The sequence below is a fragment of the Protopterus annectens genome, chromosome 3.part1 (assembly GCF_019279795.1).
Source record: "Protopterus annectens isolate FY-2018-M chromosome 3.part1, PAN1.0, whole genome shotgun sequence".
NCBI classification, from domain to species: Eukaryota; Metazoa; Chordata; order Ceratodontiformes; family Protopteridae; genus Protopterus; species Protopterus annectens.
In genome coordinates this window covers 278970580-278985765 of record NC_056732.1, presented here as the reverse complement: position 1 = coordinate 278985765, position 15186 = coordinate 278970580, and the positions used below count along the sequence as shown (strand labels likewise).

The 15186-nt window shown below is 36.8% G+C and overlaps 1 protein-coding gene across 4 annotated transcripts in view; it reads left to right on the top strand.

Annotated features, from left to right (window-relative positions):
* Positions 1-15186, top strand: part of THSD7A (thrombospondin type 1 domain containing 7A) — a 2877792-nt gene that overhangs the window by 2240187 nt on the left and 622419 nt on the right. For all 4 annotated transcript variants that reach the window (XM_044066751.1, XM_044066750.1, XM_044066748.1 and 1 more), the window contains one exon: positions 10321-10499. In XM_044066751.1, the coding sequence (XP_043922686.1) occupies positions 10321-10499 (179 nt within the window). The remainder of the gene's footprint in view (positions 1-10320; positions 10500-15186) is intronic.

Genomic DNA, 15186 nt, shown 5'->3' with positions numbered 1-15186 from the left:
TCAGAGCAGCTAGAATGGTGTCGTGTAACTTATTAACTAGTATGTTCCAACGAAGTGTATAAGAAAAGGACAAGTGGCCTTTTAAAACCAATCTTAGGGGACAAAGGAAAGTTGGACACATTATATCTTAGTCCTTTAAACTTGGACTTTAACAATGACAACAACTACTAAGTCAAACAAAGAGGAGAATTTTGAATATAGTTTCATCACAACATTTAGTACAGATAGTATAGTTGTAAGAAATGTATTATTTAAGAACTGGGAACTGTTAAAACAAAATAAATTATTAAAATATATTGGAAGCTCAAAACCATAAGAACACACACAGACCGATAGGTATGACTAATTGTGGTTGTTGTAGTATGTGTAGATATATTAACACAGGTTATACGTTTAATATAAATGGTACATGAAGCACAACCTAAACTGTAACTCAAAAATGGTAATTTATGTTGCCCTATGTTCCCTTTGTAAAGCATTCTACATAGGGAAAACTGATCGAATATACGAACATATTTATGCCATGAATACTAACAAAAGTGACAATGAATGACCACTGTAATATTATATGTCTTTTAAAATTAATGAGTCTAAAAAGATAGTGTATAATACTGGAGGCATTGCTTCATTATCCACTGTTTATAGCTGTGAAATGTATTATTTACACTTTTTTATTTAGTGTCAAGAAATTTGTTATAACATGTCATTATATTATTTTATTATTTTCCATATACATACACGTTTCACTTGTTATACATGTAAAAGTAGGTTTTTTGGTGACATTTTTTAAAAAAGTTAATACAAAAGTTTTTTTAGACATATTAAGAATGTTGTAATATATTTTTAATATTTTTAGTACTTTTAGAAATTTTTGACATCTATACATGAAAGTATTTGATTAGTCAAAATTTGACCACATGATGGTTCTGCTTGTTATTTAAATGGTCTTGTGAATGTAATGTGAAATCTGAAGAAGTTGCCTTAATCAAGGCAACTTTAACCTGTTTTATTTGTTTAATTAAACCTAGTTTATTTTGGATTGGTGTGCCGGGAGTCCTTTGCTGTTTTTTAGTGGGACTATCCCAGCCACCAAAACAAAACAAAAACAAATAAATTATTTTTTATGTTATAATGCACTGAATAAGGACTTGTTTAGATAGCCCCTGAAAATAAGCCATGGGTTTAGTGGGACTATCCTAGTCAGCAAAACAAAACAAAAATAAATAAATTATTTTCTATGTTATAATGCACTGAAAAGGTACTTTATCCTAGTCTGAAAAAGCAGGCTTTAGTATCTGTTATTCTTATGTATCCATTTTGGCTTCACATGGAGTTTAATATGCAGTTTCTGAAGAACTGTATTTTCAAGTTTGTGTACTTTATTTCTTTCAAATTTAAATCGCTTTTGTTTTACCAACTTTTAGCAAGAAAACTTTGGGTAGTAAATTTAATTATTATTAAACATATAATGTTTCCATTTTGTCCCTTACCGGCCACTTCTACATCAGCAGCCCACACTATTTATATTTATCCTCTTCTTTAAGTATCCATTATAAGGTCATTTGTTTGTAAAACTGAATAATTTATTTCTATTAATTTCTGCTATACATCTCAAAAGTCATATGCCAGCCAAGCTAAGCACACTATGTAAAGAAAATGTATGCTTTGAATAATGTGTTTTCATCATCTGCAAAATATTTGAGTGATCACATTAGTTTCGTCTATGTTTACACTTCTTCATTCATGCCCAGTTGTGCTGTAAGTTTGCTTATATTTAAAAAGACAAGCTGTGCGTAGTGGTAAGAATAAACGATTTTAGCTTTTCCATATTTCATGATCCTGGGACTGGGCTTTTTTATTCTCTTTCATGTTACTGTCAGCTGTCTAACTTGTGTCCATCTGATAAAGCAGTGTTTAAGGCATTTTCAAAGCTACTTTTTCGTGAGAATAACATAATTAGCATGCATTTGACAATCATTCTATGTACAATTGTGTTTGTTAGTATCTGTCATAAAAAAGGTTTATAATTATTTCCTCAGCAAAACAAAATGTTCAGCTATTCATTCAGTAAGCTCCTGCAGAAGAATACAATCACTATCTAATGCTTCAATCGGTTCAGTATTAAAATGACTGTGCTTATCATATGCATACAAATATGTTCAGTCTTTTGCATGGATTTGGTAATTTTGTCATTAAATCACAGGTTTAAGCTCAACAAATGAAGAGAAGTAAAGCCCTTTTTGTCTTTGTTATTTGCAACAACAAATTGTACTACTGTTTTGTTTTCCAGTACTTCTCCCAGGACTGTATTCCCATTCAATGTGGACTTAGTGCCAACTATTTTTTTTCTTCATTTACTAACTTCATCATCTTCTTATGCTGAAGCAACACTGTTAAGACTTTTAAAATTGTAGGTCTGACAAAATAAAAGTCCTTGACCTTGAGCATAAAAATGGAAGCAGCATAAATGACCTAACAGCTTTAATAAGTAATCCCAGTTTCAAGAGAAAAGCAACAGTAGAATGAAAAGTCTAACCTTCTAGATGCAATATGCACAGAGAGCAGAACAAGCATTGATGAGGGAGGATATAAGAAATACCCTGAACTAGGCTGTTCAAAGACCAGGCGCAAAATTATCAGAATTAATAGTGCAACATGCAAGAAGGTAAACAGAGTTTTAGATAGGTGAGAGGAATTGTTGCCTTACTTGACTCATAGCCTTTACATCATCTGTGCATGTTTCAAGGCTAAATCTTGTGGGGTGTCCTTTGCTCTTCTGCATCTAAAGTATGATAATACTGCATGGTATATTAGGAATGAATATCATTTAGCCTGGTATGCAGTCATTAAATGCATTCTTGTAATGCCCATTTACATGTTCTGTCTTACAAACCAAATGTGATATTATAAAATTATGCAACAGTCATAGCTGGGGTTGAAGTAAGCCTTTATGTTTATATGCACACACACGCATACACACATACACACATACACACATGTATATATATATATATATATATATATATATATATATATATATATGTATCCTGTCATATGCACTTTCTTCCTGACCTGCATTTTAGAAAACATTAGGTGTGGGTAAAAGAAGAATAGTAGGTGAGGAACAGTGAAGTTTATTAATGGAAAGAAAATTTATGCAGCAGCATATAGTGATTAAAGAAACTAAAGTAATACTTATTCACGTATTAAGTTAGTGTGAGTAGGCTGGATACAAAGGACATTTTCAGCTACATCCCTGTTACAAAGACAAATTAGAGCTGATATAAAATATTACTACTTGGTATCCACAAAGCAAAATGAAGCAGAGAAACATAAACCAACCAAGGAAAAATTCTGGATCGAAGTTTTACAATTTATTTCATGGAAGAATTGTGTCTATGGGAACTTATGGTACACAAATTAGGTTAATTAGATATAAGATGTGATTTATCCAAAAATCTAAAGGCCTTAAAAAAACAAGTTATTTATTTATATTGATTTACTAGGAAAATCAGGGGAGGCCAAGGGAGAAAATCGCCAGCAGGTTGACAGACAATTACAGTCAAAATAGTCAATTTCCATAACATTGAACATTACGTTTTTAACAACAGAGAACAATGAACAATAAATAATGAAACCATTGTTTTCTTTAGCAAATCATGAGATGATATGTTGTAGGTGCAACTGTGTACCAGAGGAGAGTAGATGCATTCAACTTCTCAGGTATGGATGAAAGAAAAAAGCAAAAAACGGACTTAACTCTGATCTCTGCTGAAGAAATCAGCTTTGAAGCAACCATTTTCTACCTAGCAATGGAGTAAAGCTGCCAGGCAGCATGGCTTTAAAATAGACAGTTATTTAACTGTGTATTGGAACATTGCAGCACAAAATGGTTGCAGAAAAAGAATATCTATAATGCATTAAGACATCTGACAAAATCCAGTAGATTAATGAATGTATATTCACCAAGAACTGACTCTGAAGGTGTAAGTTTCCTATAAGAATTGGATGTGCAATAGAAGACTGATGGAAATACTGAACTAAAGAGGTTCTGAAGAAAAGAGAAGTAACCAATGAATAGCCTTACATTAAGCAGTAATCCTAGTCCTGAATAGCTCTACAGATGACACCACAGAGACTTTGAAAGAAAAAGAACATTGCTGGAAGATACAAAGATTTGTAATACTTGACATAGACAATGTGTACTGGAAATGATATAATGATAATGCTTGGTAAAATTGGTAAAATAGTTATATATATATATATATATATGTTTGTTCTTCTTTCGGCTTTTCCTGGTTAGGAGTCACCACAGCGGTGAGAACTGCCCTCACTAAGGCAAAAAACACAGCATCCATGGGACCGGATGGTGTCCCCGGCTGTGTGCTTCACAAACTCACAACAATTAAACCCCCAGTAGGTTTAGCTTAGCCTTTAATCTTCACCACCAGGAAGGATGGTGCTCAAGTGCAAGGCGAAGGCTTGGGTCCCACTTCACACAGGCGGTGCCAGACCAGACCCCACCAACATTACCCCCCTTAGCTGCCCCATTAGCTCTATCTGGAAATCATAGGATCATAATAAAGAACTCATAATAAACTGAAAGAGAACTTGCAGACTTTGGAGGGAACTTGCAAGCAACTTTAAACTCAAAAATCTTTTTGTTTTGAGACAGTCCACTTTTGAGAGATGAGGGAAGCCATTGATGAGGAGAAAGGGGCAGTCCATACCAGGCAGCCTACCTCGACCTGGCAACCCTCAATACAACACCGAAAAACTCAATCAAAACTCATCCAAGATAAACATCAAACTCATCAACAACACAATGGCTAACACAAGGCACCACAAGAGGGAACAGAGGCTGGCCACTGAGTCAGACTCACAAGGCCTTCTTCACAAGTGGTGTCCCACTCAGCCTCAGTCTCAGTCCACCTCAGTCCAAGGCTCAGTCTTTCTGACAACTGGTACAGTATGGCTGAACAAGCAAAAACAGTTTGCAGATGCAAAGTTGGGAGACACAGATATCCTCACACATCTGACACAGACATCCAGTCACAGAAGAGAGAGCCATGGCCGCCAGGCCTGCAGCAAAATAATGGCAAAAAAAAAAAAAAAAGTAAAAAGGTTAAACGAAAAACAAACTATACCCCTAAAAACACCAGCCAGGTAGCTACCATAAAAAAGAAAAAAAAGTCATCAGGGATCAGGGGACAGGTTGACCCAGGTTGACATCAACCTTGCTTTGAGTTAGGTTGAAAGTAGTAAAACCTTCCTAGTAGTTATCAAGGATCTAGGAAAAGGTTCACATCTCCATCAAGGAGGTCATCTCCCCCATGTACTCATCACTCATTAGACCCTTGATTGAGCCCCCTGCTCATCAAATGTATGCTGACCAGAGGACCAGCAGGCTCTCCAAAAAAAAAAAAAGGAAAAAAAACAAAAAGAAAAAAGTCTAAAAAGTCTCAAAAATGTCTCACTGCTAGCTCACAGAGAGAACTCCAGCTCTATTCAGTCTCATACCAGAGGCTCGATATATACATATAAGATTTGATCAAACCCCTTCAGAGATCAAATCTAGATCCCTTAAACCCCAAATCTAGATCCCTCAGAACCACAAGGAAAGGAGACTTAAACAGAACGTGCTGGAGGGAGGAACAGATCACCCAGGGACACCCAGATCACCCTGGAGGAACCCTATGCTGTGGATGAAAGCCCCTCCACCTGTCCTTGTTCAAGGGGAGATTATTGATCAATGGGAATCTGCAGGGATAGATATACAGATACTCCAGCAAACTGATGAGGATTGCAGGTTGCAAAAAAAAGACAGAGCGAAAGCCAAATACTACTGGGCTAGGCTTATACATGCCAGGGCTAGGCCCATACATGCCCTTGGGCAGATAGGCTAATGCCTTAAGTGAACCTATGAACTTCGGTCCGCTAATGATTGGCAGTAGATTTTTACGGTGCCGAGTTGCCAGCCCAACGCCCAGCCTTCAACGAAGGCTCGCCCATTCACGCATGTCTTTTGAACTCCACTCGACTGCGGGGAGGACATGCAGACTCCACACAGAAGGTGGTCCAACCGAGAATCGAACGGGAGAACCTCTTGCTGTGAGGCGACAACTCTATCGCTGCACCACCGCAGACTATATATATATATATATATATATATATATATATATATATATATATATATATTTAAAACTATTCAGATTCAGTTGAGCAGTCTGATGGAATAAAATATCCAGCAAATGAATATTGACTTATGCAGATATGTTTGATGTCACTAAGGTTTATTTCACGAAGGGAATGTTAAGTAAAGATGTGAAATAAAAACATAAAGTAAATATTTCCCTTGATTTGATGGGTGTAGCCCTTTACTTGCCATGAAGGGAATTTAATATGATAACCAGTGAGGTTGTACCTGCTGAGGGATAAGTTGTAATTTCACTTAAGAATTCTGCCAATGAAAAGGGGACTTGACTATATAATCAGTAACCATGGCAATACATGAGATAAATACAACAATGAACTGGAAAGAGAATTGTGGTATTTGCATTTGATTTCCTAGATCAGGGCATTTAATGTGCAGAGGCAGTAGAAGGGGCAAGAGCAGTGTCATGGAGAAAGATAAATAAAGTACTCCACGTGGAGGTGAGCTCTTGTATTGACAGCTGGTGGGTCCAACGTGTAATTCTGCTTGTAGTTCTTGAACTCATTTCATGTAAGGAGTTGCAAAGTGGTTCAGAATGAATAATTATCTTGTTTAATTGACATGTGTTGTTCAAACTCAAACCATCAATAGTCAAAACAGCATCACAACCAGACAACACAATGTAGAAAGCATATTTTTCTAGGTGAAGCAAGCCACCACCACCCCTGATATTAGGAAAAGCCCCCACACCTATACATGCACACACATAACAAATCTGAAATCACACAAACTTCTGGAGGAGAAAGAGAGAGAGAGGGCATGCAGCACTACCCTTCCCACTTTCATTCAAATCTAGCCATGATAACAGGATGCCAGTGAGCTTTCAGGCTCAGTGTTCAGAAGGGTGATCAAACTTTATGACTCCCTCTACAAAGAATTATTGAGTAACGTGCGATCACTGACAGTCTTTTATCACTTAAACAGCTTGGCTTTTTTACTTGTCTTTAATGCAGTGATATTCATACTTCATCAGCCCCTTCTTCCGTCCTCCTAAGAGCTATGTTCAAACATAAGACTGTTTATAATTATACTTGTTACCAGTCTACCTTGGGCCAAAGGTCAGTGAGTGACTTAATAATCATGTGATCAGGCATGAGACTGTATGCTGTGGATACTCAGAAGAAGAGGTGCTGAGCTGGGATCTGATTACTCCTGGTAGTAAGCATGATCAGTTAACCAGACTTACATCTGACAGATACAACAAACCCAGAAATGTAGTGAGATTGTCTTGTACATTTCTACCAGGTACTTAACTATGATCTCTAAAACTGCATCTCCCATATCCCAGATGAAATCAGAGACATGGAATTTGAATAGATCCTGTTTAGGACCTCAGTAGCTGAGTCACCATCAAAGAGCTGTGATTAAAAAATGTATGGTGTTTCTCTTGGTGTTAACTAACAGAGCAGTAGGAGAATCTTCAGTAGAAGGAAAGATCTTCAGATTGGATTGATATGCAGTGAAGGTAGCAACTGTGGTAGTCACCCCAGCAAATGTCCAGGTTTGGGAGAAGTTTGATGAGGCCATGATGAATTACATTCTTATGTCTAGATGGCCTTATAGAGAAGCTATTAAACCATTTGGTATCACAGGAAGGGAGGAGATGATCTCTGCCCTAGCTATTCTCCACAAGCATCAAAAAAGGCTGCCCTCAACTGAGGGCACTATATGGAAGTGGAATATATACTTTCCAGAACTCCTGCACACAGTGGCTATATCCTCACTTGTAGTAGTGACACTGTAACTGATAGCAGCAACTAAGCAATTCTGAGTTAGCAAAGCTGAAGATATAAATGAGATCTGACTGCAACTGTTGATGATGCTGGATACTGCTCAGATGTAATGGATAATGCACCTTTTCAATTTTGTGTGATAGATGTGGACAGTGCCTCTGGATTAGTAAACTGGCATGGCAGTCCTCATTTTTATAGTGGATGGCACAGGAAAGTGTGTTTCAGTTGTACAAAGATCTTAATCTTCAACATCTCTGAGAAAGGCTTTGCCAGGGTACACCATAAGACAATCTATCTGATAAGTAAGCCTCAGAGTCAAAGGAAGCAGTTTAGATTCTGTCCTGGTCATGGAATAGTGTATCAACAGTTTTATTCTTACACTGATAATGAAACTGTTGAGGAAGTCTGTCAGTAAGTGTACAGCTATTTCATGGCAACTGAGGCCTTGTGTTTGTGACTGAGATTATGCTCACGTTCTTTGTATTACATCAAATATGTTCAAAGTTGGTGTAGAACTTCACCAAGAGTGTGTCTTGTTTCACCTACTTTTCATGACTGTGATGGAGAAGATATCATGGCATGCCAATTTTTTCTGAAGAGTATGCAGATTAGAGATAAGGGGACTAGTTGGATTTCTGCTATCTGAAGATGACAATCTCTTCTTGAAATGACATGATCATCATCTCTGGAATACACTGGAGAGGTTTTCTGGATGGAGCTTGGATGTATAGATGAATGGAACATAGACGTATGAATGAATGGATAGGAGATGGTTAGATGAAAGTATACTGTCTTAACCCATTCCATTGTCTTGAGTATCCATTTACCTTCCAGCTTCACAGAGTTTTTCTAGCACTGTTGAATTTTACAGTGAGGACCTCTTCAGTGCTTATGTCGACTATGGAGAACACTGATTACACAGGTACACCAGAGGCGTGTATCTATAATGTCTCTCTCCCTTTCTCCTCACCAGTTCAGCCAGCATCTGTCTTGTATGGGAAGGGAGAGTCTATGGAAACTCCTATACCCGTCTTCTTATCCCTTCCAGTCAGCCTACTCTAATTACCAGGGCATGGGTACACTGTCCATCCACCCTTCTGTGCATTTTCACATTAAACAGCACTGATAATTTACTCTCCTGTGCCTTTTTATATTAAGCAGCACTAATAGTTTACCCTTCTGTACCATTTTGTATCAAACAGCCCTGTTAATTTACCCTTCTGTACCACTGTACATTAAACAGCACTAATAATCTACCATTCTATGCCTTTCTATATTGCACAGCACCATTAACTTGCTCTTCAATGCTTTTCTACATTACACAGCACTGTTAAATTAGCCTTCTATGCATTTCTACATTAAACAGCATTGCTAATATAACCTTCTATGCTTTTTTACAGTAAATAGCACTGTTAATCTATCCTTGTATACCTTTCAACATTAGGTAGCACAATTAATCTACTTTTCAATGCCTTTCTACATTACACAAAACACTTCTGTGAATCATGCTGCATAATCCTGTCTTAAGCTGATTTGAGCTAGTGTATACAGAACAAGTATCTGTAACCACAAACGTGTTTGTCAAGAAGTGCATTTGCAGACTGCCTGCACCTTCGCCATGAGTCTGCAGGTTTCCTTCAACTACTGTCATGCAGTTGTTTGATTTCCTATTGATAACTTCACGTCACAGAAGATGTAGACTTATTTGTCAATGCTTGCACAGAAAAATCTGATTGTGGTTTTCCTAATAGTTTGACAAGTAATGATTTCTGCTCTGATGGTTCCAAGCCATTGGCCACTGGTCCTGGAGGTTCCTTGTGGGTTTCATGCTGTACTCATTATTGACCATTTCTCTGGAGACTGTTATACAGAGCAATTATTTCAGTCTCATTACACTGGACAGATAATTTTATTTTTAAAAAACTGCTTGACAGCATTGACCATCTTGACTCTTCAGTTTATGTGAAATTTGTAATTTACAGCTGAATTATTTTTAAAGTAATAACGCTAATAATAGGGTCTAATTATTTGAGGATATTGGTCATAGACAGCCAAGGTAAAATATATATTGGCTTTTTTTATATCTGGAACAGATATATGTCTTCTGTCTAATGTATTACAGAAACAGCAGTTGTTGCTTATTTATACTTTACTTGCTTATCAGATCAGAATCTTGAATTCTGTTTAGCTGTTATCCCTGTCACACAGCTTAAGATAGGTTTATTTGTTCTTGTAGTATAAAAGAGTTGTACATCAGACTCCAGTAACATTTTAATTGTCATTTCTAATGAAAGAACTGCACTGAGCACTTAATTTTATATGAAGATGAGATTTTTTGCTTCTTATATTTCATTTGTTTTTGTCTTTCCTCAGGCTACATAGAAGAAGCATGTATTATTCCATGCCCTTCTGACTGCAAGCTGAGTGAATGGTCCAACTGGTCACGCTGTAGTAAATCTTGTGGAAGTGGAGTGAAAGTGAGGTCAAAGTGGCTTCGAGAAAAGCCATATAATGGTGGAAGACCATGTCCCAAATTGGACCATGTCAGTCAGGTAAATAACCAAGTCTTGATATTATGCAGAATAATCCATAGTATGTTTCTTGGGTAAACCCTTATTATATTAAGAATAGATTATCTGTTGTCTCCAGAGGGTAAAACAGAGAAAATCTAGTTTTCATTTAATCTTTTAATATTTTCTTCCATTTACTTTCAATGACTAAGAACTAGTTAAAATTAACTCCAAGACGTTATCTTCCAGTTTCAAGCAAAGAGCATGACAAACAATTCTGAGGAAACCTCAAAATACTCAGTGTATGAGTATTTTGTGAAAGTGACACTGTGCTAAGAACAAAGCAGTCAGTGATGCATAAATCACACATTAATGTATACAGAAAATACGATAGCCACTAGTTTGTAATAGAGTACAGCTTGACAGCTGTTAGTAATGGGGTACTAGTTAACATTCAGCAGTTATGCACCTGTTAGTAATAGGGTACTGGTTGACACTCAGCAGCTAGGCAGCTGTTAGTAATGGGGCACTAGGTAACACTGAGCAGCTCAGTAGCTATTATTAATAAAGTAATAGTTAACATGCAGCAGATCATTAGTAATAGGGTACTAGTTACCATTCAGCAGCTCAGCAGCCAATACATTATGTCAGGTCTACAAAGCATGGTCAGTAGTAAGTAGATGTAATCAGATGGTTAAGGGCAGTTATATATACAGCAGAACATATGTGTCTAGGGGTCACTGAACAATGCCCCCAGAAGTAAATGGTAACTCAGCAATCTGAAAGGAAGTGAGGCCAGAGACAAAGAGCAGTACTGTAGAAGCCTACTCTGGCCTTTGAAATTATACTTGTTGAAAATACAAGGACCTACAAGGCAATGAAGGGAAATAGCCTGTACAATTTCACTGACAGTAATATGGAATGTCATATTTAACATTAACTGCATCTGCATAACATATATGAAATAAAGGTGCACTACATCATGACTGAAGTTGCAAAATGTTCACTGCTGTTGAAATACCACAAAAAGGTGTGCTGCAGTCATGTTCAAACATATTGCATCACATTTGGTGCATGTACGCAACATACACAGCTCTTTCTACATGCACACATACACAGCTCTTTCTACATGCACACATACACAGTACTTTTTACCTGCACACTATATACACAACACCTCTACATGCTACATGCACACTACATGCACACCACATATACACTTTCTACCACCTTCGTAAAGTCCCCAGGGGGAATAACAATACAAACTTGCAGCAAGACACATCATAGCAAACTAGCTATACAGTAAGCTTGGCACATAGTTCATGCAACAGAGTAAGGTTTCTGAGGCTCAGCCAAGCATGGACTATATCAAGAATAAGATTTACCATGTCTTGAATAAATCTCAGTCCACAGAGGTCCATCTGAGAAGTTAGATATCTGAGTATAATCCCTTACCTAATATGTGGCAGCAAAGCAGGAACAAGAGTTGGGTACTTTATTCATCTGCTTTTACTGTATTTGTGTTTCTTCCTACTTTATTGCATTTATTCTGCTGCATTTATTACTGCTTGTTAGTAGCCTGATTAAATTGTAACTGTTAGTCTGAGCCTTTGGTTGAAGCACTTGGAATTCAGACCAGTTGTTTTACATTAAGATGGTTTGTGGTCTGCACTGTTGTGGCAGGACAGGTAGCTTACATCCTTCTAAGTTGGGAGTTGCTGATTGAAGGCTTAGTGTCTGTTATTCTAAAGTGTATTAGTTCTGGTTTAAGCACTTGGGCTTTGGGCCAGTTATTTTACATTAAAAAGGTGTGGTCTGCACTCTTGTGGGAGGAGAGGGTAATTCTGCCCTTCTGAGCTTTGCTTTCAAAATATGGAATGTTTCAGGACTAATACATTCATTCATTCATCACCATGTCTTCAAATAAAAAAATCGATATACTTAGGACTCGGAAATACAATGAATAGAGGTGGCTTCATAAAAATCTTCATCAGATACAAGTTCAAGCAATCGAGAAACATAATCAGCTTGATACATAACCCCCCCTTATCAGGTTTCATAACCTGATATTTTTATCCTTGCTTAGTTGAAAAAGTAACTTGTACTCAGCATCAGCCATATTGCTGAAAAAAACTTTTGATTTTTCTTACAAACAAGCTTTCTAAAATCAAACTCACATAACTTTTCAAATATAAGCAAGGGCAAGGGAAGGGGTGGATTAAATGTACTGCTACACTTTAACTCCACCAGTTTGAAAATAGTATTGTTATTTCTAAGCATAGCTTTAAAAGGCAACTTCCTTAAAAATATTTAAGATCAATAACTAAATCAGAAATATTAGCACCTAACCCAGGTACAAATGTTTTCCTTTGGCAAGAAGGTTAGCACATTCTTGCCCAAACAATGCTGATGTATAATTAAACAATTTAAAATCACCTGAAGAATTGTGAATAATTTTCACAACACTCTACTGTTATTTGTTGCTGATATCTCTGCCTGGTTCGACTGTTCTCCTGTTGCTTCTGCCATGTCTGACTTCCGCCATGTCCGACTTCCTCTACCCCTTCATCTATTCAATGGAGGTACCTGCTGGTTCCTCCTGTTCTGGAGATGTTTGGACCACCTTAAAGGGACCTCCTGTAAAGGGGGAAACTCTTCCAAATAGGTGTTAGGAGCTTGACTATCAGAGGCCACAAATTCATCCACAGAGGCAAGCATGCCTCCCTTTTTGACCTCTGGATATGCACAGCCATTTTAATATTCAAGTTTGTCATGTAACAGCTTCTTACTTTTCAGTTTTTTTATATCATTGACTACTTTGTCTGCGTCGAGAGAAATGTTCTTATATTGCCCAGAATAATTACCAAATAAGTCTTTAGTGATGTCCAAATCCAGGCTAGTAGCTTCCTGTATCAAGCTTTCTGTAGTATGTTGGCTATGTTTCATAAGTACCTCCATGAGTTCAAAGCCTTGTCAATCAAATGATTCAAGAGGGTCTTTATGGAGGGGAGAATTAGCCACTAAACCTGTAGGAAATTTCCAGTATCAAGGTCCTTTGTGCACAATTTTATTATTTATAAACTCATAAAAATATGAGTTCTGTATCTGTAATTTTCTACATTTCAGGAAAACATTTTCTAACTGGTGAAGAGAACGTCTTACAGTTTCACCAACACCACACTAAAAGCAGCAGCTCTATTAAGTCAAGGATGGATGCTGAAATGTGCTGGAAGCTCGATATTCTCTTCAGTATCTGCATTCTGCCCATTTAATAATTTAATATTTTTTCAAGAGGGTTATTTAAATCAAATGTGATTTACTGTTGTTTAGATTCCGATGAAGTCTGTTTATTATACACCAGACAAAAGCACAAATCCTTTGTGCGAATAATAAAGAATTCAGTTTTCCTTCATCTGGCTGACTGCATCTTCATTTTCATCTGTTTGTTGCTTGGTTCTTGGTGGATTTGTGAAGCACAGAAATGTAATATAATATTTCTTGATAAAGCTTCTGTGGAATATTTACTCTTCACTTTCCAATGATTATTATTATTACAGTTGTAGTTTGTATGCTGTGTTGCAAACTTGAAAGTAGTTGTGACTGGTTCCTGTATAACATTCAGGAGTGTTTGAAATAGAATAGTGCTTTTGTAGTAAATGAAAATTATAACTTTCCCTCAACTTCAAACATTATAAAAGCTCAGACAGATCCTTATATCTAAATAAACAACCTTAGGCCTTGTATCTAATTACTGGAGATCTTTTCTGGTTATTCTGTGTAAATAATACTAGGAACCATTGAGAATCTTATTGATGCATCTTCGCTGTTATAAACTAATTACATGTTCAACCTCCATTTTAACAAGTGCTCAGGAGTGGATATGTCACCATTTTCTTTGCGTGCTTATGTAGGCCCTTAAATCAATCATATGTTTGATTACATCCTTGCTTAGTACTTTCTAGGTATTACTTGCTAAGCATAAACTTTGTTTGAACCAGAACTCTCAGTTATTGAATTTGGTTTTATGTTATGTTTTCTTTAAACTCTTTGAAAAAATATAATTTGCTGATGTGTATCCTTGGATAACTGCAAATGCCTTTTACTGATATATTTTGGTAATCTATTTGTGTTAAAATACAGTTGATGCTGAACCTAAATTTCCAGATTTGATCACTACCAAAAGCTTTGGCTTGGAACACCAATGTAATCTTGACCATGACTTTGAACATTACTGTATCACTGAAATTGGTTATAAAAAGGACATCTGTTTTTCCAGGGTTATATGTAAACTTTGCTTTTCCATAGTTATACAGAAGAATAACTGACACCACTGATCCAGTATCAGATTTCATGTCCAGCAGCCATTTTGGATTTATCCATATCCATTAATGCAAACATTGCCCACTGCCTATCTCCAAATACTTACTGACTTCCATTTCACTCTCTTTATCCATTACACATTCAACCTGGGAATGTTTTCTGGGCTACCCACTTGAGGCACTGCAACACTCCTTGGTGTATCCATTTGCATTTTGTGATTACCATCCTGCCAGTTACTCTGTCAAGATGGTTCCTTTTATGACACTTCATTGAGCAGTGAAAGATCTTGCCACTCTGAAAACATAGTGGTCTTCAACTCAGTTGACATTGTTGCCATAAAGGTGCACTCACACATTCATGTTGTATTTATGTCCTACCTTTTTCAATATTTTATAGGGGAATTGTGACA